Below are 26,562 nucleotides of genomic sequence, written 5' to 3'. Positions count from 1 at the left end.
AAAGCAATACTAACTGATAATTGATAGTTACAGAAAGAAAACATACCAAGTCAAATACAGTATCAGTAGAAAAGCAGCTCTTATTCTTTCCACCAATTGAATGCGTTGGTTTCAATGCTTCAAGTTGGCTCTTAAGTCTCAGCTTTGTAGCTTTCTCTTCCTCACGTTGTCTGCGTAATTTCTTTAAATCAGCTTCTTGACGCTTCTTAATAGATTGACCCGTTTCTTGGCCATTACTCGCATCTTTAATAGTTGGTATGTCAGAGTTTACCCTTGGTGACAAGCTTTCACACTTTACCTGAATGAATAATAAACATTGTGTAAATATCCAAATACAACTCAAAAAGAAAAATGTTGCCGAGATAAGATCATAAAAAAAATTAATGGATTTCAAATTTTAAAAAGATATGATAGTAAACTATGTAGAAAAACAAAACACAAACCTTATTTTCAGGAATTATTTTTTGAGGAAGATGCATGACTCTAGGTGGCGGTGTTACTTTATTTGTCCTGAAAAAAATTAAAATATTATTTTATAGTTTATTAGAATAATAATAATCATCACAAACAATTGCCTCTAGAAATGTACACTAGATGGACATTTCTATATTTCAACAATTACATATTTTACCGGATTACTTTGCGAGGGCTTGGCATGTCATTGCATGTCTTTACCTGATTACTTTGCGAGGGCTTGGCAAGTCATTGCATGTCTTTACCTGATTACTTTGCGAGGGCTTGGCAAGTCATTGCATGTCTTTACCTGATTACTTTGCGAGGGCTTGGCAAGTCATTGCATATTTTTACCTGATTACTTTGCGAGGGCTTGGCAAGTCATTGCATGTCTTTACCTGATTACTTTACGAGGGCTTGGCAAGTCATTGCATGTCTTTACCTGATTACTTTGCGAGGGCTTGGCATGTCATTGCATGTCTTTATAGATTGACCTTCACTTAGGGCTTCTCTGATCTGTTTTCGTTGTTTTTGCCAATCTATGACATCATCATCATTGTCATCAGAGTCATCGGCCACATTGCTAAAATTGGTATAATAAATACTTTACCATATATAAAATTGTGGTATGTTTTATACTGTATTATGAAATAAATCTGTTGACTTAATGACATGAGCAAACATACTTAACTATACCAAATGTATTTGCAATCTACAGTATGTATATAATGAGTGATTTCAATTTCATACAGATAGTTCATGAAATTGTTTAAAGCTCAGAATGATGATAAATTACTTTAAATATCTCAATATTTTAGCTGGCGCAATAAAAACAGTAAATAAAAATTACAACTTACGCGTCTGGATCAACTCCTAGAATTCTTTGAATAGCTTGAAATCCTGCAGAAGGCTGAAAAATAAGAATTAAATATACTCATTAGTGTTACACCAATAGCGGTACTGTACTAAAGACACACGTCTACCCGAATCATACACAAAACAACACAATCATTTTTTGTGCTCATCATTTGAAAGAGAAATAACAAAACAGAAATGTGTAACATACACAGATGGATTTGTTTGTTTGCATTAATAAAAATCTTTATAACTTACTTCATCTACTTTTTCCATTGACTTTGGTTTATCTTTCACTCTCAAATCCAAGTAAATTGTTTGTCTATTTGCTGTTTTAGAATTTGAATTGTTTGAGCTAGAACACGCCGATACACCTTTACTACAAGTTGTCACTGGTTGAGTTTCAGTAGAGACATCTGTAGACACACCCATAGACACACCCACACTGGTGGATGTTGATTTTATCTGAGTAGTACTAAAAATTAAAGACCATGTAAGAAAGATTCATAAAGATTCTATCTAACGTATACTCAAATCCCACATTTTGCATTTTCAACATTAATCTTTTGCTCTTTTTCAACATTAATCTTTTGCTCTTTTTCAACATTAATCTTTTGCTCATTTTCAACATTAATCTTTTGCTCTTTTTTAACATTTTTTATTGATTGTTCAGCGCTTAGAGGCACCCTACATAATTGTTATTATAGTGGATTTTATCTGAGTATTACCAAAAAAATATTTTTAAATCAAGACATTCTTTCTTAAAATGTCATGATGGCAATTGTGACAATGATCAGGATTACAATAAAGATGATATTATGATAATACATGATAACAAAAATGATGCTAACAACAAATGATGTTTTATTAGTTTTAGTATTTTATATTCACTTACCTAATGCCTGTTCCTACTTTATTGACCTTTACATTCTGTCCAGCATCAGCATATTTTGTTACTTTGTATTTTGAAGATGATGAAATATTTTTAACCTCATCTGCTTGTGACATACAGAGCTGGGCTAGTTTATCCATTAACGATGTGTTATTAGCTTGTACTGCACCTACAAAATGTAAGCAAGAAAATATTATATATAATTACAGCATCATTTGCTGGGTGGAGGGTAACCCATTAGAATGCTTATTTGTCCAAGGTCAGATCCAGGATATTTAAACGCTAAATATATCAATAGTCTTTCAAAAAATAGAATAAAAGTAGTTTGTGGGGGTGGGGTGTGCTCCTAATGCTACAAGTAGTTTGTGGGGGTGGGGTGTGCTCCTAATGCTACAGTACACCTTAATAATACTGTACTTACAAGTTTCATCTTCATCAGCAATTAAATAATGTGGAGTGTCAAATTCGTGAGAGTCTATTCTAGAACCAACAGAAAGGTCTTCTAACAGCTGATCCAAATTCCGCTCTTTCACTCTTTTAAAATCTGGTACAGGGGCTTGATTGGTTATGAACTTTGACACGATCCTTGACGGTAAACTCTTCATTATAATATCTTGTTTTCTAATTTCATTGTTGTTTAATTGCTTGTTGTTATTTCCCTCAAAATTGATGGCATCCAACTCAAGTACGTCATCTTTGGTACTTAAGTTTAAGTTCACATCTGATAAATCTATTGTTTCATTGGTATTGCATCCCAATTCATCGTAATCAAAATAATCTGTAGTAATAGGTGAACTACCACAATCTTTCATCTTAGCTTGAACAACTTGTTCCTTGTCTTGTTGGGTATCATCAATAACCAATGCTGACTGCCAACTTGTGGGCGAAAGCAAATCATCACGTCCAGAACCACCTGAGGGACTTTTCATAGACCAGTTGAAGATGCTTAATTCCTCATCTGAACTCGCCTTCAAGAAAAGGTTTTACTTACAAATTAAATGGGCACTTAAATTACATTTTATAAATTATCTTTAGATTCTAGTAAAATAAACACATTTCACCCATTCCATTTGGTAAAATATTAGTATACTTATGCAGTTGTCAATTGTATGACCCACTATACGACCCCCGGGAGAGGTGCGTCATTTGTCCGATGTGCGTCATACTTTTGAATACCATGACGCACCCGTGCGTCAAAAAGGTGACTTACCTTTAGGTGACCATGACGCACCCATTTTGACGCACTGTGACCATGTTGTTTATGATATGGTGGGTGGTAAAGTGACGGACATTGACACACCTTGTTCATTGATGTGACGTACCATCTAGGTTTTTTGACGCACCCCTGCGTCAGTAATTATTTGTAAATGACGCACCCATGACGCACCTCTCCCGGGGGTCGTATAGTGAGTCATACAATTGACAAGTGCATTATTTGTAAATATATTATTATTAATATTATTATATATTAATATATTAGTATTACTTACATCAGATAGGTCAAATTCAAGAGATGGTAGCTTTTCTTGAACTTCAGTGAATATATTACTAAGTTCTTTATGTAAGTTAGACCCTTCACCATCTTGCTTTGCCATGATGTCATAACACAATCTGATCTGCCAAACCAAATGTAATACTTTTTCCTCTTTTAATTGATCTTGATTGATTTCTTTAGAATAGAAAGTAAGTTTTAATAATAATACCATCTTCACGAGCATTTCCCCAACATCACATTTTGTCTACAATGCTAGTATAGTAGGTCCGATCTGCTCTCAGCAGTTCTGAGCCTAGATCGTCGTACCTAGGCTAGGCCTAGGGCCTACCTAGCTAGCTAGGCTAATAACTGCCAGCCTAACTATCGTTTGGCGTCCCTAGATACCAACCTAAATACTACTATAAAAGGCTATTTACAGTGTGTATATTATAAATAAACTGCAAATAATATTCTTAACAGTATTATAAATGAATTGTATAGCATAATTTTCAAATAATTAACGTTTACCCAAGGCCTTTAGTTTCGTAAAAAGTGAATACAAGAAAGATCGTCATCCACCATTTTTTCCAAGATCATCTGTGTTTTCTTTCGTGTGTAGCTTACGTCAACCAAGCGTCAACAATCGTGAATCAACCGTAAACTGCATGGATTACGACGGAAGGAGAACCCAAATTTAAACTCTGCCAATAGAGGGCCAAACTGATGTGTTTATAATTTTCGAGGTATATTCAGAGCGTCATTCTGACAACTGGAGCATTCTCTACTTCTCTACGGAGCGCCATTTATGCCTTTATTAACTTCAATAATAGAAATAGTACTACGGTAACTGCTCAAGTGGACACAATTTAGCATCAGGGTAGCACAGTGATAAAATAAAATAGAAATAAAAGTCACTACTTTTAATATCGTTACGTATATACCCATATCACAAACTGACAAACAGAAATATCTTGGCATTCACATTGATTTAAATCTTTTTCTTTTCATGTAAATAAACTCCGTTAACTGGGCTTATCCATCTCCATCTTATCGCGTGCTCGGTCATTGAATTAATAAACACACATCCATACTCCTCTATAACACTATAATCCTCCCACACATTGACTATTGATGTAGTGTTTGGGGAATCAGATCGAATATTGACCAAATACAGACCATTAAATTCAAAATAGAGCATTTCGCATTATCCTTAAAGATCATCCTGTCACACCACGAACTAACATTTACAACACCTTAAATCTGTGCTGCCTTGCCTACAGGTCTGCAAATGGTCTTGCTCCGGAATACCTTGCCCTGCGTCTTGCCAGAATTCCCAATCATCGATGTACCCGAAGTGTCAGTGACTTTTAAGAACAGCTTCATCTATAGAGCACCAAAACATACCTAAATTTTCTACCCACGAAACTAAGGAATGCGGTAACAATAAATAATTTTAAGTCTGCTCTAAAAAATATTTAATCCCAAAAGAAAAAACTCAACGTTTTGTAAAGTATTGTAGGCTATATTTTTGTATTTAAGTACATAGTATATATTTTTATATTTTTTAACATAGTTCTTCCGTTTTTTTCATATATGTTTTTGACTGTCTGCTGCATATGCTGTTTAGGGTCACCCTCACAAAATAAGGTTTAATAAAAAAATAAAATAGAAATAAAGTCACTAAATTTTAATATCTTTTCGTATGTTAATACAATTATGTGCTCAAGTGGACCCAATTTGGCCCCAGTGAACCACAGTGATATAAAATAGAAATAAAGTCATTAAATTTTAATATCTTCATATAAAAACACTGTGCTCAAGTGGACACATTGGTACCATGGGAGCAGTGATATAAAAGAGAAATGAAGTCACTCAAGTTTCAATCTTTTCATATGTTAATATACTGTGCTCAAGTAGACCCAATTTGGCGCCAGTGGATTTTTTTTTTAAATGGAAAATAATGAATATTGTTTTTCTTTTATTTTGAAAGAGAGATATTTTGAGGATTGTAAATGTCAAGTGGACCTTTTTTAAAATCAGAAACAAAGTTGCATGGCATTATTTTCCATTAAATAGACTGCCATAAAACCTCGAAAAGAAGCTCGTGTGCTCCTTCATTTTTAGTACTCTTGGGTGGACTTCTTTTCCACATGGAGTTCTTTTCGAGATTACTTTTGCAAACTAAACGAGGGGAACTGCTAGCTTCCCGTCCGGAAAATATTTTATTTACATGATTTGAAAAATCTTCTAATGTAAATAATTAACAGCATCAAAATTTAACAGCGTTTCCCTCCCTGAAAACAAATTTTTTTGTTAATACTCGGAAAAAAAAAATTTACTTGAAAACATTTAAAGCAAAAAAAGTCAAATTGGTTGTCAGGTTTTGGTTGAATTTAACCGTTTATTTTGTCTTTTTATAAGTGAAAACATTGTTTAGGAGTTTTTCTTTCTACGGAAAGTATGATTTTAGTAATTTTCATTGTTCATGTTTTTATGGGAAAATACATTCTTAGTCCACTGAACCAGTTACCGTAGTACTATTTCTTTTTCGGAAGTAAATAAAGGCATAAATGGCGCTCCGTAGAAGTAGAGAATGGTCGATCGTCGAAATGACGCTCTGAATATACCTCAATTTTCTGTACGTACTGCCTGAAAAAGACGTGAAAATGTAATGAAATTCCATGTCTATTTTTGCCAATAAAATGTGATTAATGTAACTGAATGTAAGTTTTGCATAATATACAAATTACCACAAAGGTAAAAAGGGATAATTAAGATGTTATCATAATAAAAACGAAGCAGCTAGCTAGGCCTAGCCCTACGTGGCCGTGAGTGAGTGAGTGTTGATGACTGGACTGGTGAGATAGATCACAAACTCCTTTGTTGTTGTTTGGTGTCACAAACTCCTTTGTTGTTGTTTGGTGTCAGAGGAGCCTGTTGAGGTTGGGAAAGAGTGATGATGGGGGAAAACACAAACATCATCATCACATAGATCCCACCATCACATTTACATTACTCTGTCTGCCATCATTTAAAATATAGTAATAATTATAATATGCTTAAAATATTTTATTAGAAATATTTGTAATGTGCAATGCAAAACATTACAGTGAAATATTATTAGAGCAGGTAATGATTGCTCTAAATTATAATATTTTGTTATAAATTGTTTACTTTGATAAAGATGGCAACTGCAGCAGCTGGTAACCTTGACTACCCTTATGAAGCAAGTGATGAAGCCAGCGAGACAGAGTTTCTGGATCGAAGTCTATCAGTTTGGCGTGGTTATGATTCGTTGCAAGACCAATTCAACCCGATTCCTCTTGACCTCTACACTGCCTGTTCCATTGGTCATTACGAAACTGTTCATGCATTTATCCAAAGGTCAGTTTTATTGTTAGACTTTAAGACATTTTTTATATATTGCAATTAGATTAAGGGTATGTTTTTCAAAAAACTATTTTGATTAACTTTACATCAAAATGGTCATTTTTCAGCGGTCAAGTTGACCTGAATCAAAAGAACAAAGGAAGCTGGACACCCTTAATGTATGCATCATATATATCACATGACAACATCGTAAACTTGCTATTGGATGGTGGAGTTCAAGTGGACATTCAGACAGAGAAAGGCGCAACAGCGTTTATGCTTGCAGCGAGTTGTGGCAATGAAAGCGTTTGCTACTTCTTACTCCAAGTGAGATTGACATAATATTGTTCATTCTACTGTGTCTTACCTAGAAACATTCATTAATTTTCTTGTTCCGTGTGCACCCAAGCGTATAGCAACAAGAAGTGATTACACAAGTGCGGTACGATTCTAGGCCTATCTCCGCTGTGGTTGCCGCGTGCGATTTCATAATAGAATAGCGGCGTTTTGTGTGGATTGTCGAAATAATCAGCCATAATCACTTCTTGTTGCTATACGCTTGGGTGCACACGGAACAACAAATTTAACTGATGAATTATTCATGTTTATTTTGTGACGTTTCATGAGGGGTCCCCAACTTATGTACGAAAAAAAAAATAGCCACCTGGACAGAGTAGTTCAGTCATTAAGTCAAACATTCATTAATGTGTATGTTTTAAAACCCCACCTGGACAGAGTAGTTCAGTCATTAAGTCAAACATTCATTAATGTGTATGTTTTAAAACCCCACCTGGACAGAGTAGTTCAGTCATTAAGTCAAACATTCATTAATGTGTATGTTTTAAAACCCCACCTGGACAGAGTAGTTCATTCATTAAGTCAAACATTCATTAATGTGTATGTTTTAAAACCCCACCTGGACAGAGTAGTTCATTCATTAAGTCAAACATCATTAATGTGTATGTTTTAAAACCCCACCTGGACAGAGTAGTTCAGTCATTAAGTCAAACATCATTAATGTGTATGTTTTAAAACCCCACCTGGACAGAGTAGTTCAGTCATTAAGTCAAACATTCATTAATGTGTATGTTTTAAAAACCCCACCTGGACAGAGTAGTTCAGTCATTAAGTCAAACATCATTAATGTGTATGTTTTAAAACCCCACCTGGACAGAGTAGTTTAGTCATTAAGTCAAACATTCATTAATGTGTATGTTTTAAAAACCCCACCTGGACAGAGTAGTTCAGTCATTAAGTCAAACATCATTAATGTGTATGTTTTAAAACCCCACCTGGACAGAGTAGTTCAGTCATTAAGTCAAACATTCATTAATGTGTATGTTTTAAAAACCCCACCTGGACAGAGTAGTTCAGTTATTAAGTCAAACATTCATTAATGTGTATGTTTTAAAACCCCACCTGGACAGAGTAGTTCATTCATTAAGTCAAACATTCATTAATGTGTATGTTTTAAAAACCCCACCTGGACAGAGTAGTTCAGTTATTAAGTCAAACATTCATTAATGTGTATGTTTTAAAACCCCACCTGGACAGAGTAGTTCAGTCATTAAGTCAAACATTCATTAATGTGTATGTTTTTAAAACCCCACCTGGACAGAGTAGTTCAGTCATTAAGTCAAACATTCATTAATGTGTATGTTTTAAAACCCCCACCTGGACAGAGTAGTTCAGTCATTAAGTCAAACATCATTAATGTGTATGTTTTAAAACCCCACCTGGACAGAGTAGTTCAGTCATTAAGTCAAACATTCATTAATGTGTATGTTTTAAAACCCCACCTGGACAGAGTAGTTCAGTCATTAAGTCAAACATTCATTAATGTGTATGTTTTAAAACCCCACCTGGACAGAGTAGTTCAGTCATTAAGTCAAACATTCATTAATGTGTATGTTTTAAAAACCCCACCTGGACAGAGTAGTTCAGTCATTAAGTCAAACATTCATTAATGTGTATGTTTTAAAAACCCCACCTGGACAGAGTAGTTCAGTCATTAAGTCAAACATTCATTAATGTGTATGTTTTAAAACCCCACCTGGACAGAGTAGTTCAGTCATTAAGTCAAACATCAGACAACTTTTTATCTCTGTCTACACTATCAAACTTTATGTGACAAAAAAATGTGATGTTGCCATGATGATGTAATATTAATAATAATAATAACTGTATCTTTGTAAATAATTAATATTATCCATTGATTGTAAATTGTTGATTGTGTATTTACAGCAAGGAGCAAAGATAGACCAGAGAGATACAAAGGGATGGAGTGCGTTATTCTATGCTACAAATGCTGGACATCAAACTATGGTGCAGTTTTTACTAGACAACAAAGCACAAGCAAATGTTGTGTGAGTCCAAATGAATAATTCATGCTCTGGCTACACTATCAAACATTATGTGATGTGTCCATATATGGACACCATGACATCATATCACTACCATATTTGGGCACATGACACTTTTTTGTCAAAGTAGTTTGATAGTGTAGACAGAGATTTACATCATTGTGTCCTGTCCTTTGTGAACATTGATTTATTATGGTCATCATCGAGGTCTGGTAATTAGCTTCACTCGGCCTTTGGCAATGTTGATTTATGGTCATCATTGAGGTCTGGTAATTAGCTACACTCTCGGTCTTTGGCAATGTTGACTTATGGTCATCATCGAGGTCTGGTAATTAGCTACACTTGGTCTTTGGCAATGTTGACTTATGGTCATCATTGAGGTCTGGTAATTTGCTACACTCATGTTAAGTCCCTGGTCTTTGGCATTTACCATTTACAGGAACTGGGCTCTTCATCTTCCTCTGCCTTTTTATCAATTTTCCAGTTAATAATTTAGTCTACATGCTTGAACAGGAATGACCCTTGTACTTTAACTCTCAAATCCTGAAATTAAATTTAATGAGGATAAACACGGTTCAAACATGACTTGATTTACATGATTTGTTTACAGGGACTATCACCATGGAATCACACCTTTGATGATGGCATCGGCCGAAGGTCATGAAATCATTGTCAACAAGTTACTTGAACATGTAAGATATTTACAGTTAATAATTCTAACATTTACTTAATTTATGCATTCGTTCTACTAGATAGAAATTCAAATTTCAGTTTGAGAATAGAATTAATTAAACAGTTGTCAAGATTTTAGAATGACTAAATAATTTAAATATTATATTTCAGGGTGTAAACATTGAGTATAAGAATACAAAGGGAGATACAGCGAGGTCATTGGCCATTGTAAATGGACACATGAAGATTGTTAGCCTCATTGACAATCATACAATGGCGTCAATTTCATTACGGTCAGAGCCAGGTGAGTGCTTTGATTACTTATTTCTTCATTGTTTTTTTTATTCCTTTCAGTGAAACATAAACATAAAAAGGGAACACTGAGGAGAGACAAGAGCTGCCAACCATCGCCAAAGGGCGTGTCTCTCCAATTCCAGACAAACAAACAATAAATACAAAAATAATACAATTATTAGTTTACCGACTTTAACTTCAAGTTGTATATATTCATTCCTTTTGTTTCATTCCTTTTTCTGTAGGGCTTGGTTCAGGCCTCGATTTTAGCTCATCTGATGAGAATTTTCAAAGACCCAGACATCATGGTCGTACATCTAAGTTAAAAAGCAAAGGACCAAGTATACGAGATGGTCCAGATGCGGTGGCTAAGATGCTTCAGGACAGCAGACAGACTGAGGGTGTAAGAAAGCCTAGCAAAAGTAAGCCTATCAATTCACATGGTGCTATTACAGTATTATGGTTTTCTTCCCTTTTTCTCTTCTTTCCCATATTCTCTTCTTTTCCTTGTTCTCTTTTCCCCTTTTGTCTTCTTTGTTCTTTTGTCATACTCTTGCAAAACCTTCCTCCTTAAGTCCAACCTTCCTGATGCTTAAAATGGTAAGTGGTAGTCCTTTATCTACTTGTATCCATCTTGTACTTTACCATCTTTACTTTACTACAACCATCTTGATTACCTTTTTCCTCTGATAGAACTAGCTTTGTAAACAAAAGGACATATCACATAATAATAATGATTTAATTTTTATAGATTCATTAATTCCAAGTGGATACGTTACATTTGAAGACAATCTTCCATTTGTAACTGACCCAGTTTCCAATCGTGAGGTCATTTCACCAATCAACCCTAAGGAACATGACTTTGTTGTCTTAGACGGCAATGATCAAGGTAAGATCATACTAATATTCCAATCAACCCTAAGGAACATAACTTTGCTGTCTTAGACGGCAATGAGCAAGGTAAGATCATACTAATATTCCAATCAACCCTAAGGAACATAACTTTGCTGTCTTAGACGGCAATGAGCAAGGTAAGACCATACTAATATTCAACATAATTTACATTTCATACATTCATAATACAGCAAACACCATTAGGACTCAACAAATGTCCTCATAAAGGGGTTCTCCCAAAATAAAGATTGATTGTAGTGGTCTGTGCTTTTCATTCATCAAGCCTGTAGCCAGGGGGGTTTGTAGGATTTGAAAGAACCCCCTTTTTCCTGAAGTGCCCTTTTCAATCTACAGACCAACTGAAGAAGTGCTAGTAAATAGATAATAATAGATAAATAGTAAATGCTATCAAATTCTTTCATCTACTTGGCTAGGCCTAAATCTATGTTTTCTTCCATTGCTTACGCTTGCACTTTTCCCTTGGAAAAAATAACCACCTGTTTGATTCATTCTCAGGGAAGTGTTTCCTTAACATATGTTACATTTGTTCATATTCCAGGTTCCTCGTGGTTTGAACATTATGAGAATGCTGGTGATGGCAGCTCTTTCTTTGATGCTGGAGATGTCACCATTAAAAGCTCCAATTCATCCAGCTTGAGCGGCAGCACCGGAGGTCTTGCAGGATCAGTTGGCATCAGTCGTGAAAACAGTATCTCAAGCAACGATGAAGAGGCAACTGGTGACCATGTGGAGAAGTCATCCAAAGAGAATGGAAAGAAAGAAAACTCGCATCATGCTCATATAGGGACACCGTCACATGTTCCTCATCTCTATGGCAACATTCCACCAGAGAAGGTTGTGAACATTTTTAAGGATGAAGTTGAGGAACCTTATCCTTACTCAAACCTTGCAATGTTGCTGGAGAGTCTTAATCTAAGTAAATATTACGCGTTGTTTGAGGAACAGGATGTTGACTTGAGGGTGTTTCTAACACTCAGTGATACAGACCTCAAAGAAATTGGTATTAAGTAAGTAATGTTTCTCTTTCAGCAATGTAAGCTGTTAAATAAACCCTATTTTCTATGTCATTATGAGACTTAGATAATGGGTGGTGTCTTTTAGAAAAACCCAGGTAATAAAAATTACAATTTTAAACCAGGAATAAATAGATTCATAGCTCGACTATGAGCTGTAATAATTATAGAAAAACCAAGTATGGAAACCACCAACCAACCTATTAACAAATAGATATAATGTCTTACAGATTATTAGGACCACGCAAGAAAATGACAAATGCAATAGCTAGGAAACATAGTAAAGCGCCACCATTCAAAGATAGTCTTGAACAAACATACGCTGACAGGGTCGAGTCTATTATGCAGGAAATGGCTCATAAATATCAACAGGTAACAAAATACTCATGTACGGCTCTGTCTACACAATCAAAGGCAAATAAATGTGATGTGCCCATATGGACATGTTGATGTCATATCACTAACATATTTGGGCACATCACACTTTTTTTGTCAAACTAGTTTGATAGTGTAGGCAGAGCTTTACGCTAATGATCTTCCCAAATATGGTAGTGATATGATATCATCATGTCCATATATGTGCACATCACATTTTGTTGTTGCGTAAAGTTTGATAGTTTAAACAGAGATTTAGGGATCATGTAAAATGTATTCTACTGCAGCTACTGCAGGAACTATTTTTATACTGTAATAAAATGATACTGCAATAACATGAGACCTAAGTTTATTTCAATATACACAGTTACTTCAATAGACAGTGTGTATGAATACCTAAAAACTAGGTTAAAAAGTAAACAAGATATAGTTACTGCAGTAACTGCAGAACATTATTGTGACATGATCCCTACTGTACTCTCTGGTGTATTTATTTTTGAGATTTTACTAAACAAGTAAAGAATAAAGTAGTTCTTTTACCAGTAATTCAATATGTTTACTTTATCATGCTTCTCACAAACCGCTTCATGACAGTAAATGTTTTTTATGAGTAATGCTATTGTATACATGTGCATTTACAACGTCATAGAACATTAAACTCTCTTGTCCAAACATTAGTAGTTTACATTAAACTGTCCTTTATACCTAATCAAATGTAGGCTATCAGTATTTATACCATCACACCCTTATTGTCAATATACTACTACTGTATAATCATGTTACTGTTTTATGTTAAAATTGTCCTGACTACAAATGTTATATGAAGTATAATATGATTATTTCAATACTTACATGGCAAGTTAATCAAGTCCATTTTGGCTAACTTTAATTGAAAATCACAACCTATCAGTAAATAAACAAAACAGTATTAACTTTGCCATGAGTTTCAGATTTTTCACTCTTGCTCTACACATATTACCAATAATATATGACTTTGATACATATATGTGATTATATATATGATTTCCGTTGCCCTTACAACCAATATTTTTATATTTGTAAATCTTTAAAAAAAATTTGGGTTCTATGATTTCCGCTGCCTCTGTTACTCTATTGCCAATTATGTTCACTTTTCTTTGATACTTCAGTTGTCTATATCAAACAGTAAGCTTGAGGCCCAAGTGCATGAGGAACGCGAGTTGCGAAGTGTTGCAGAAAGCTGCTTGATGTCAGACCGTACAAGTTGGCAATATGTTCAAGATCTTATAGTGGAAACATGTAAAATGAGTCATAATATTAGACTCTGCTATGACCATATAAGGCAAGTTTAACATACTCTATAATTTCTGTGTAAGTTTCATACACATCATAATGTGCTTGATCTGCAAAATGTTAAATATATTTACCACACCAGAATTTATAAATAATATTGTGTTTACAGGGTATACCAAGCAGAGCTGTTGAAGCGTTTTCATAGCAACAAAACAGAATCATCAGGGTCAGAGGTCATGGCAAGTGCAATCAACTCAAATTTAACAGAAGACGAAAGTGGAAATAAGAAAGAACAGAATGCAACACATTACCAATTGTCCGCAAACATTCCATCAGAACAAGAACTTTCAGAAGTTACTCTGGAAAATCTCATTCAAAATCTTAATCAATATATGTATCAGCTTGGGAGATCTGTTGCTACGGCAACTAATAATATGGACAAAATAAGTGATGGACATCAGGTTGTATTCTCACCAAATTCTAGTGGCAATTCACTACCTTGATTTTAAAGCCTTGTTTCACTAAGCACCTGTTACCTATTTTAAGTAGACTATTAAATAATATAAAAATGGCAAAATCATAACTGTGGTCATGTTACAAGAGTTGTCAAAACAATATAGATTATCTGATAAAAATCCTAGAAAGTAGGAAGCCTTTTTACTAACTGCAAGACCAACTTGTAGTTACTATATGATAGTGTCAAAATACATACACCAGTTTGATCATGAAGAAGTTACTTTTAATAAATTTAGAAATCAGAAACTGATTGTTCGATATTTTGGCCCATATTGAAAATACAGATAACGTTTAAAGTGGAGATTTTATTACGCTTTCGAGCACCAATAAATTGATGTTCTTGAAAAGGCTGTTGGTATATAGGTACACTATTTTTGCAAATCCAAAAATTGTGGGTGTTCTTGTGCAAACAAACGGCATACACACATACAAAGCAAGTACTGTAGTATATACTTAGCACATGTACTAGTAACTAGTTCGGGTGGATCCAGGACTTTGCACGAAAGCCTAAACATTGTAAAGTGAAGTGCTATGTGAATATGAATTGGAAATCCCCCTCCCCCATCTTCTCTGGATCTACCCAAGCCAGGACCCATGCTAATTGTGGTAATTACCCAATTTTATCAAATAGAACTTAGCAATTTTGTTCATCTGTATCAGAAATAAGCTATAGCACTCATTTTATTCCATTTGGGAAGCTAAACAAATCTGGAATAGATTTTGATTCGTGAATTATAGGTGATCTTTATGCTGAACTATAGTGTAGTAGGTAATTTATTGTAGTACAATATCACCTTCTTTTATGGGCTAAGTATTTTTATTGCCGTCGTGTATATCTTGAGATTCAAATTGCACAAGTTAAGGAACGAGACGCGCTTGTGTCGAGCGCGTCTATTGTAACATGTTGGTACTTTGTTATGTACATATATTTATGAATAAATTTACATCTGACATCAAATGTATACATTCAATAATTTGTGGTTTGTTTACATCCGGGTTGAAAAGTGCATACACTTTGACATTAAAATGTGTCAAATAATGTGTATGGGCCTAAATACTTTATTATTAAAATTGTAAGTTCGTACTTAACATGAAGTTGTATTCTAAGCAGCTGGCTTGTAATAAAAGGAACTATCCTAGATAGATATTCCCACGCTGCTCTTAGAAAGTTATCAAGTAATTTTTACGACCAGTCACAAAAAACAAGTCGTTGTAAGTTAAGTACGTGAGTCAAACAAATACCAAAAACTAGATGTCTCACGTGAATAAAAAATCGAATAACAAATTTAAAAACAATGTTATGAATTAATAAACCGTTACCAAGGGAGATTAAGAGATGAAGGAATTGAAAGAACTTAATACATCTGGTCGGTATTATTGGGGGAACACAAAGACAGCTTTTAACCACAAAGTAATTCGTACAACAGTTTATTGAGATCATAGATGTAGTATACCTGCATGTTGAGTACAACTTCCAAGTTAGGTCTAAAAAGCAAAATCTACAGAGTTAAAAACGACGTCGGTAGACTTATGAAACGAAATGAATGGAAGGCAAGCTAGTATTATCATGCCACAGACATTTCCATGATTAGACGCCATCCATAACAGACTATTTAACTGATTACGTCAGTTTTTAATGCAAAGAATCAGATGTTTTCTTTTATCTTTGAGAAACCCTCATACGTATCTAAAACATGAAGTAGCATTGTAATTAGATTTCAGAATCTATAATAGGCCTACATATACGGTAGTTGATTACTGTCGCTCTTACCGTAGACTGTTAGGTCTTGGCCTAAGACGAGAGCAAACATTGAAAGTATAGCAGTTACAAAGTCTATTTGATTTATGGTGGTATTTGTACAAGGGTCCTTATGACCCCCTACAATCAATCACGAACTGTATAATATTAAAGAGAGCAAGTCTGAACGACCAAAAACCGCTGGCATTGTTTCACTGCGAGATCGTGACAGTGGCAGACGGGAAATCAACGAAATAACACTGACATTTTTAGACTGCGATATCGTGACAATCAGACGGGAGACCAACCAAATACTACTGAAATTTTAGACTGAGATCGTGACACAGCCAGACAAGAGTACTTTCAAAGAGCAAGATACTTAAAAACCTTAAAAATGACGAAGCATACGAATGAATTCAAAGTTTGGGATTATATAGTATTTTCCTTAATGTTATGTGTGTCTGCTGGCATTGGAGTTTACCATGCATTGTGTGGAGGACGACAGAAAACATCCAAGGAATACCTGATGGCAGATAGACAGATGGGAGCTCTGCCAGTTGGTCTTTCGCTCTTAGCTAGCTTTATGTCTGCTATTACCGTTCTTGGTACCCCTGCTGACGTGTATGTCCACGGGACCATGTTCTGGTGGTTTGGTCTGACGTATTTCTTCGTCTGTTTTGCCGCTGCGCATCTCTTTCTTCCCGTTTTTTACAAACTTCAACTCACAAGCGCGTACGAGGTAAGTCACGTGCAATTGTTGATAAAACATATCGAAGAAACCATTTTATTTTTTTAAATAAAACAATAGTCTTTTCGAACACATTTATCTGTTAAGTTTTTGTTGAATAACACATAATTGCATGTTTTCGTACAAAGTTCAGATGTATGTTTCATTACACTGTAACTTACTAATTCAATTGTCAAGGATAAATTATGTTTACGGTGTGGTGATAACACACGTCACCGTCAATACACCAAGTGCCTACGAAATGTAGGCTATAATACGCAGCGCATGTAGATAACATGTTGACATAATATAGTGATAAAACTATAATTTGGGCGTTTACTTCAAATAGGCGATTGGTCGTCAAGTTCCACTTAAAGCAATCTTTAATTATTTATCAATCAATTGATCAATTATAGATACCTTCCTCTCAACATAAAGGCCTACGTCGACATGCATCTACCAAACGATATGAATACAAAATAGGCCTATTGTATAAATCATCTTACTAGGAGCATGACAGAAGCTGGCCAATAATTAATATATAAGCCTCATTGACCGTTGTTTTCGCATTTTCATTAGTATTTGGTGAGATAAAAAAATTAATGGCCAAACCATTCCACTTATTCATAACCAAATTATTTTAATATCACATCATTTTATTTATAACAGTACATTGAAAGGCGTTTTAATCGAGTCGTCAGACTGTGTGGTACGTTCACTTTCTTCGCTCAAATGGTAAGTATAGTTGTAAAACCCGATTCTTCTACAGCTGTCAGTAGATAAAGTCTAACTGACTATCGCAAGTCATCTAGATACGTGTCTTGCTGTATTAAATACTTAACATGATTTCGCTGTCTCTGTTCATATATACAGACAATGCATGACATGATATGTGTATTGCGATAGTCCGACGCCATTATTAATTTCGAAACGAACTGCATAAATGCGATCGGAAAAAAAGTTCTCGATTTTATCATGGAGGAAATTCCTCCAGGATTATACGCATCGCGTATTAATAACAAGTTCCTTAATTATTTATTTCAGTTGCTGTATCTTGGGATCGTTATTTATGCTCCTGCTTTGGCGCTGAATCAAGGTAAAACTTCATTTTCACACAGCTATTGCGTCTAACAGTCGTTCCTTGCATGTTCATATATGTTTCTAAGCTGCATGCGTGCGCAGAACGACTTTTAAAATTTGCACACTTCCCGGAAAACAAAAAGAACGGTAATAACAATAAGGACTACATGAGTGATATTCAAACTAGAAATCTGAAGGATCGAATATAATCGATCATAATATTAGTGAACTTTATTTGAAATAGATGACAAATTTCGTTTTTGTAAAAGCACAAGTTAACGGAGTACTTACTCGAACGTTTCGATCTCTATCAGAGATCCTTCTCAACTGACTGCGGAGTGTTAATGCAGCTTGGTCATTCTTGACGTCATCTGTTGATGACGTTGTACGCCTCCGGTTGTAGGTTGGAGGTTGTGCGGGGCTCGGCCAGGTGATGTGTCTATCAAATCATTGTACAAATGCGAGAGTTCGTGGGCTCCAGTGTCCCGGTTCATGGTCTTCTCTTTATTTCTCCTTATATGTAATGATTCTCTAATCTGTCTGTCTTTGCGTTTAGGCTCTTTGGTTAAGAGGAAACGATACGTTGATGATGTATTAGCTATCATCCCCATAGGTACAGTACATACATTTAACACACATCTTAATAACATCGATATAACTGACAATATCAAGTTCACCACAGAATCGATGACAAACAACACAATACCTTTCCTGGACATGCTCATCACACTCAATGACAATGGAACAGTTACCACCTCAGTCTATCGGAAGCCCACTCACACAGACCAATATTTACATTTCAACTCACATCATCCACTCGAACACAAACTGGGGCTTATAAACACGCTTGTGGACAGAGCTGAGAAGGTAGTGGGAGATATGGATTTGAGGAAAGTTGAGATGGATAACATCAAGAAAGCGTTACACAACTGCCAGTATCCAGAGTGGTCCTTCCAGAGAGTTATGGAAAACCGAAAAAGGAAAAAGAACAAAGGACACGAACCACAGAAGGAAAAGATCAAGATGCGAGGTAGCATAGGAATCCCCTATGTAAAAGGAATGGCAGAAAGAATACGACGCACTCTCTCCTATCACAATGTCGGAACCTATTTCCTACCCCAAAATAAAATCAAGAATAGCCTCGTCCACCCAAAAGATAAAATCGAGAAGATGGATACATGTGGAGTAATCTACGAAGTCACCTGCCGCAACTGTCCACAAGTTTATATTGGGGAAACAGGGAGGGCATTACAAACACGAATTAATGATCACAAAAAAGATGTTACAACAAACACGGGGGGAGTAATGACTAGGGCCTCCAGAACATCCACATCTTCGATCATACACAAATCTGCCATTACAGAACATGTCATAAAACACAATCATGTACCGAACTGGGAGGCTACCATCTTAACCAAAGAGCCTAAACGCAAAGACAGACAGATTAGAGAATCATTACATATAAGGAGAAATAAAGAGAAGACCATGAACCGGGACACTGGAGCCCACGAACTCTCGCATTTGTACAATGATTTGATAGACACATCACCTGGCCGAGCCCCGCACAACCTCCAACCTACAACCGGAGGCGTACAACGTCATCAACAGATGACGTCAAGAATGACCAAGCTGCATTAACACTCCGCAGTCAGTTGAGAAGGATCTCTGATAGAGATCGAAACGTTCGAGTAAGTACTCCGTTAACTTGTGCTTTTACAAAAACGAAATTTGTCATCTATACAAAATCGAAGCTAAATGAAATTCTTTCAAGATTTATTTGAAATGTTTTCACAATCAGTTAATTGCGTGTTTATGATTAATTAGTAACTGGATTTACACTATGGGGCGCCGTTTGGGCTTGTGGTATTGTCTGCACGTTCTATTGCACAATAGTAAGTATATTTCATCCTTAAGGGCCACAATGGAAATAATTTGACCATTGGTTACTTTTTTGTGCTACCCTGAATTCATTCTTGTACAGTTTTTAATGTTATATTGTTTTGAATAAAGAAATGAAATGAAAATACTCATGATTTTAACACACGTGAATAGATTCTTAATAATCATTCATCTTTCACGAAGTGAAATTATTTGTACCATTGCACTCATAAATATTCATTATCTGTAAACTAATATGGCACGCCAAGTTCGACAAAGGTATAGGCTACTATCCAAACCGGAGGAAGTGTAGTGATGATACGAAAGATGACGATGGTTGTTTGAGAAAATGTTTTTTGTATTTGTTAGGGTGGCTTAAAAGCTGTAATATGGACTGACGTGTTCCAGGTGACAGTAATGATAGCTGGTTTCCTGGCGGTAATCATCAAAGGATCGGTAGACTTGGGAGGATTCGGTAACATTTGGGAATTTTCTCAAGAAGGTGGACGAATTGAATTTGATGAGTAAGTAGGCATATGCACCTATATAAACGAATCGGTGGGAATTTTGCGAAAACGCAAATCGTCACAGTGATATAATAATACGTTGCAATTTATGTTTACAGATTTGGTGCGGACCCTCGTATACGTCACTCGTTTTGGTCGATTTTAATTGGAGGATTTTTCACGTGGGTCGCCATATATGGAGTAAACCAATCACAAGTTCAACGCTATCTGAGTTGTAAAAGTATGAAAGATGCTCAAATGTAAGTGGCCAGTTTCTCTACCACATTTCGGCGAATCAAATCGCATTAAGCTCGGTTCCCAGGCAACGCAATGACGTAGACGCGCGTCTAGTGAGAACCAAGCTATACGTTTTTCGTTTAATTTAAATTTTTTGTTTATCTATTTTTTTTTCTATTTCCAGAGCGTTGTATATAAACGCTTTCGGTTTATTTACTATTGTATCATTAGCTACTATGTGTGGGTTAGTGATGTACGCAGTTTACAGAGATTGTGACCCGTACACAGCAGGTTATGTCAAACAAACGGATCAGGTATTTACTCTTATTATTTAGCTGATTGAGGGGAGAACAATAATGATCTTGACTCTACGACCGCAGCCAAGGACGTAGACGAAGTGTAATTAGTCACGGGGCTCACGAGTCGTCGCTCGTAATTGTGATTGGCCAAATACTTTCGCGTTGAGTTTACGTCCTTCCTTGAGTTGCGTCCTGATTGGAACAAAGTAAATAAGATGTTTATTTAAGATATGACCAACATGGAAAAAGAACCCCAGCTTGTGCCATTCCCAGCATGCACCATGAGCGCGGCGGCAAGGAGGTTGACTTGTCATTATTCTAACATTATTTCTTTCTTACTCTTCTTATAGCTGATGCCGTACCTTGTAATGGACATTCTTGCGGATTTCCCCGGCATACCGGGACTTTTCGTTGCTGCAATGTTCAGCGGTGCTTTAAGGTATGACTGTACAAGGCACCGTTCGGGACATTATTTCTGTGTCATAAAACTGTATTATGTTGACAGTCGGCAGTGTTCCAAACGGCGCCTCCTCGTACCAATGTTTTTTCTATTAAAGCTCGGTTCCCATTACTAATGTGACGCGTCTCCCTCTCGGGCATTGCGTCATAGTGACGCATACACAGTGAACGGTATTTCGAAGTACAGTATACACACACATTCATGTTGACGCACATTTTAATATAGTTTTAATGTTCTGTTACAGTACAGTGTCTTCTGGACTGAATTCATTAGCCGCTGTTTTGGGTGAAGACGTAATTAAACCATTTTTTAACCCCTCCGAGGAAAAGTATACACAGATTAGTAAAGTAGTAGGTAAGTGCATTATAGTTAATATAATCATGATGGTAAATTAAAGTACTTATACGAAGTAGCTTTGCGTCAGGGAGCTACGTTGATTGGTCAAATGTTTTTACATATACTCGGACGTAATTGAACTGGATCATCACCATTGAAACCACTTGCAATAAAATTGGCAATCAACCGATCGTTCGATTTATATAGTCCTATAGTAACGTGTATAGTCTGCCGTTAGTTCAACGTATTTATTCTCTTCTTTTTAAAATGCCTCGATTTTCTGCCGCATACGTACTATCATTGATTATAAATTAGACCTATTATAATTTTTGAATTGTTTCCAGTGTGTTCGTTTGGGTTGCTGTCGATTGGTATGGCTTACGTCGCGTCTCAACTTGGTGACGTTCTTCAAGCTGCACTTAGTATATTTGGAATGATTGGCGGTCCGTTATTGGGGGTTTTTATGCTAGGAATGTTCTTTCCTTGGACCAACTCAATCGTAAGCTTCTTTTCATCTATTTTTTATAAATTGTCGCAGCCGCTTGTTTGGAGGCGATACAGAATGTTGTGGGTTTTAATTATCGTATGATGAGGCAGATGTACAGTACATCTTCCTGGTTTGATAACTCTCATGTTTGTTCACTTTGTTTCCTTTGTTATTGTACAATATAGGCCTATAAGTAATTTAAATATAATGTACCTTGTATATACAACTGTCTAATCAGAAGACCCTCAAGGGACCCACGACAGCGCTAGGATTGCCACTCATTTAAGATAATGCACACAGTGCACGTAAAGTTCGTGTGTGTTTTCTGTCCACGAAACCAACGGCTTTACGACAAATCCGAAGGACGGTGGGTAATAAGATTCAGCACCTTAAGGTTACAAACACTGTAGCTGTAACCCGGTAGTGTCGCATAGTCATAACACACTAACATTTTATAAAGTAGTTCCATGCACATCGATCGAATTTGTGTTTCTCTTTTTAGGGTGCAATCGTTGGATTATTTTCCGGATTGGGTTTTTCGTTTTGGGTTGGAGTTGGCGCTCAATTCTACCCACCATATACTAAATGGCTTGGTAATAAACCAATCTCTGTAGCCCTCTGTAACGATACTATTACAACAATATCACCATTTGATACAACAATGATACCAACTACGCCAGAACCATAGTAAGTTTATTTTTAATACTTTTAATAATATGGTGATGTGTTGCTTGATCAGATGGTGTGCTAGTTGTTTGTTAGTTGTTAATTGATTGATTGATTGATTGATTGGTCGATCGGTTGGTTGACGTAAATTTGATTGGATAATTCTGTTGGTTGTAGAAATGATTGAGACTCATTTTCATTGGTCGGTTTATTGTTTCATTGGTTGTCTGTTGATTGGTTATCTGATTTGTTAGTTTATTGTTTCATTGGTTGGTTATGTGTAGGCCTAGTGACGCAAACATTTAAATCACTTCGGTATTCAGATATTACAGTATGCTATACTCCAAAATACGATATTCTAAAATGTATTATAAAATATAATTACAATAATTATAATTATAATTAATTATTATTACATTACTTTTATAATTTATTTTAAGGTATTTAAGTTGGGTTTATGACGTTAATTTTCAGCACAAATCTAGCTGAAACGTGGTATTCTATGAGTTACCTATATTATAGCGCTGTGGCTGTTTTATCAACTCTATTCTTTGGCTTAGTAACGAGTTTCATAACAGGTAGGTATGGCAAGCCAAATCCGCCAAAACTTGCCATAGGTAGGCCTACGTGTAATGAAATATATAAATCAAGTACTCTGATACTTTTGAATCTAATCTCAGAATATCGAATATGTCTCAAGTTAACAAACCGTGCAGAATGAATGTATTGCATTCCTACGAGGTGCCGTTCGGGGATTGCTAATTTTGTCGACATATTATACGTAGTACGTGTCCATGTTACGTTTCCTTAGAAAAACCAAGAATATCAAATGAATACAAACAAATACATCGCTCAAAAGGGAAAACGATCTTATCCTTGATTGAAATTGAAATTTATATTTATACTGGGTAACCTCTTCAGTCAAAGACTGAACTGGGCCCTCCCAGAGGGCCCAGTTGGTGATCAGTGGCTGTGATGTACTAATACACCGGGGTAACCCCTACTCGTCTCGAAAGATGTACTAGGTTCTTTAAAGTGCCGATGTTATGGCTACGTAATTACGGTTCCACTGTCTTAACCGCTCAGCCACTCACTCCAACATTGTATTCCATGATCAGATCTACCATGTTCTTTTTCAATACATTTTCAGGAGCACAAGATCCAAGCGAACTAGACCCTGGCCTGATATCACCAGTCTTCGATATCATGTGTTGTTGTCTGCCTAAAAAATGGCGGCAAACATTACATTGTGGTGTTCCACCAGAAGAGGACGATGACAGTGTCCAGGTAAGTAACAAGTCGTCACACAGAAATATAGTATGACAATAGAATGAAGAATGAAGTTGACCAACAGCTAAACGTCCCTCATTTGCAATCAAACACATGTCATGTTTTTCAGGAAATGACAATGCAAACCGGATATTACAACAAAACGATGATGGAAACGAAAGGTGTTCAGGCAGACTTTGACGATGATGGTTACATTAACGGACACGTTATGGTTGTGACGTCACAATCAAACGAGGTACTCTACAAACTCTCATTTTCAAAAACAAACTCATCATCATGACTGCCCCCTTTACTACCATTCTTTGTCAAATACGCTTCATTAAAGATTAGGTATGATCTACCGTGGACTGGACTGGTTTGAACCAATGATTCTTACGCTAACTATAGAGCTTGGTTCCCACTTGGACGCAGCGCACGCTCGTAAGCTGGACCAATCACGACGCGAAGGATCACCTGTTACTTGTGATTGATCAATCCACTTGCATTGCGCCGCCTCTTCGTTGCCTCCAAGTGCGAACCAAGCTTAAACTACAGACATGTGCTCTAAGTAAGTATACTTACTTACTTGTCATAGTTTGTTAATAAATGTTATGAAATGAAATTAAATTGTATTTCCACAGGAACCAAAGATGAAGGAAGAACAGACAGGCATTTGATCACATTCCGCCTTCTTTACAGCTAGTGAACTATATTAGCATTTTGAGCACACCATGACTATATTTGTATGGGCTTTGTACACAAGACTTCTAAATAGCTATACAAATTGTCAAATTTAGACAATTAGAAATAGTTGACAATATTTACGAAGTTTACGAGATATAGAATAACCTGATGAAATACTGTACATCTACAATGTATTTTGATGTATATAATATACATTTTTTTTAAAATAATAAAATAGATTAATTGACTTCCCTTCATCTCATCAAAGCATTCAACAAGAATACACTCTACAGCTCTGTCTACACTATCAAACTTTATGCGACAAAAACAATTCCCATATATGGACATGTCATATCACCACCATATTTAGGCATATGGCTACAATATTTAGGCATATCACACTTTTTTTGTCAAACTAGTTTGATAGTGTAGACAGAGCTTTATAGAGTAGGCATACCAATCAAGATGACTGGCTGCTCCAAATATAAAGATTACTAGAATATTGTATTGAATTGCTTACTTACTTGTTACTCCAGGATTGATCTTCTATGGGAAGGTCCTCAAATTATTTCTAGTACTGAAAATTTAAAATAAAAGTAATTTTCTAGTTTAGTTTTACCTAACTTTTTTTACCTCATTAACATTTTCTAACTTTTTATTTTTGTATTGTAAATGTTGATGAATAAATATAAACTGAACTTAAAATGTTTTCTGAATTATTGTATTATTTGTAAAGTAAAGACAGACTTAGTGAATACCTGCAAATGAAGATGCTAGTTTTTCTTTTAACTCTTTTGTTAAAATCCAGGCTCAACTTTATTGCTATGAGGAACCTTCTACGATTGATGCACTACTTGACTATATGTCTAAATGTTTAAAATCAAAAATGTTAAGTACAGTTAATGAACAAAACCCATCTTTGATTGATTTGATAGTGATGACTAAATTGGTAGAATAAAAAAAACATTAGGTACATTAATGAACAAAACTTATTTTTGAATTGGTATTTTTATTCATTGTAATGTAATCATAAATTCCACATGGGTGATTTAGAATTTCTGAAAATCTTAAGTATATTATATTATATTGGTATTGTTCACAATAACATTAGAAAGAGCTTTTAGAATCTCTTTAAAAAAACATTAAACAAACATGTTTTGTTAAATTTATCCTTATAGTATCAGACACTTGGCATTAATGACAACATTAGCACATTAATGTTTGAATTAAAATGTATTTCTATTGAATCACCAACACATGAATGGCATTATTATTATTGCATTTTGTAAATAATAAAAATAATGAAATAAAGACCCTATAAATAATGTAGTATACAAAGGTAAGCCTTCGGAAATAAATACACCAAAAACAAAATAATGTTACATAAAAACAACAAGATTCTTAGTGATTTTCTAGCTTGCAACTAACACATGGCCTTGTATATATCAACGTTTTGTATACACAACAGTAACACTAAAATAAATATGACATGTTTGTATTTTAATTTGGCAAATTTGTCCAATATCAAATTCTATAATACAGTGTATGTACATATTATAACATGTGACACCTTTATCATAGGGCATAAGCATATTACCCTAACTTTACAGTGCAATGCAAGCATCACATGTGATATATGTGACACTTTATTATAGAATTTACCTATTAATACTGGATGTACTATGCATTATGTGGAGATACAGTACAGACAATTTGGTTGTAGATCGTTATC

The 26,562-nt window shown here is 35.4% G+C and overlaps 3 protein-coding genes and 1 long non-coding RNA gene across 4 annotated transcripts in view; 2 read left to right on the top strand and 2 right to left on the bottom strand.

The window, feature by feature from the left end:
- Positions 1–4,451, bottom strand: part of LOC140057019 (dynein axonemal assembly factor 8-like) — a 45,726-nt gene extending 41,275 nt beyond the window's left edge. Inside the window, exons 1-9 of the mRNA XM_072102553.1 lie at positions 4,203–4,451; positions 3,691–3,869; positions 2,523–3,168; positions 2,204–2,369; positions 1,567–1,783; positions 1,311–1,363; positions 896–1,036; positions 444–510; positions 47–298 (exon numbers count right to left, since the gene is read on the bottom strand). Coding sequence (XP_071958654.1) covers positions 47–298; positions 444–510; positions 896–1,036; positions 1,311–1,363; positions 1,567–1,783; positions 2,204–2,369; positions 2,523–3,168; positions 3,691–3,795 — 1,647 coding nt within the window. The 5' untranslated portion in view covers positions 3,796–3,869; positions 4,203–4,451. The remainder of the gene's footprint in view (positions 1–46; positions 299–443; positions 511–895; positions 1,037–1,310; positions 1,364–1,566; positions 1,784–2,203; positions 2,370–2,522; positions 3,169–3,690; positions 3,870–4,202) is intronic.
- Positions 4,452–6,312: 1,861 nt separating this feature from the next.
- LOC140057805 (ankyrin repeat and SAM domain-containing protein 3-like) lies at positions 6,313–14,956 on the top strand. The gene is made up of 12 exons (XM_072103552.1): positions 6,313–6,397; positions 6,859–7,058; positions 7,172–7,370; positions 9,288–9,409; positions 10,017–10,098; positions 10,250–10,382; positions 10,618–10,794; positions 11,124–11,261; positions 11,826–12,294; positions 12,531–12,672; positions 13,824–13,996; positions 14,117–14,956. The coding sequence occupies exons 2-12, from the start codon at positions 6,859–6,861 to the stop codon at positions 14,448–14,450; spliced, it is 2,169 nt and encodes a 722-aa protein (XP_071959653.1). The 5' UTR covers positions 6,313–6,397; the 3' UTR covers positions 14,451–14,956.
- Positions 13,477–25,703, bottom strand: LOC140057807 (uncharacterized). Its single transcript, XR_011846974.1, has 3 exons — positions 25,589–25,703; positions 25,355–25,407; positions 13,477–13,578 (listed from the first exon to the last, which is right to left on the bottom strand). It is a non-coding gene; the product is annotated as an uncharacterized lncRNA (long non-coding RNA).
- On the top strand, positions 16,431–25,406 carry LOC140057806 (sodium-coupled monocarboxylate transporter 1-like). Its single transcript, XM_072103553.1, has 15 exons — positions 16,431–16,940; positions 17,598–17,663; positions 17,973–18,024; positions 19,833–19,900; positions 20,256–20,410; positions 20,512–20,652; positions 20,814–20,943; positions 21,279–21,367; positions 21,633–21,742; positions 22,069–22,223; positions 22,714–22,898; positions 23,352–23,455; positions 24,028–24,164; positions 24,277–24,402; positions 24,788–25,406. Exons 1-15 carry the CDS (start codon positions 16,596–16,598, stop codon positions 24,821–24,823), a joined length of 1,899 nt encoding a protein of 632 aa, XP_071959654.1. The 5' UTR covers positions 16,431–16,595; the 3' UTR covers positions 24,824–25,406.
- Positions 25,704–26,562: the final 859 nt, after the last annotated feature.

Source organism: Antedon mediterranea, chromosome 8 (assembly GCF_964355755.1).
Source record: "Antedon mediterranea chromosome 8, ecAntMedi1.1, whole genome shotgun sequence".
Lineage (NCBI taxonomy): Eukaryota > Metazoa > Echinodermata > Crinoidea > Comatulida > Antedonidae > Antedon > Antedon mediterranea.
The sequence above is the reverse complement of the archived record's forward strand: the minus strand, read 5'-3'. Positions and strand labels throughout refer to the sequence as shown.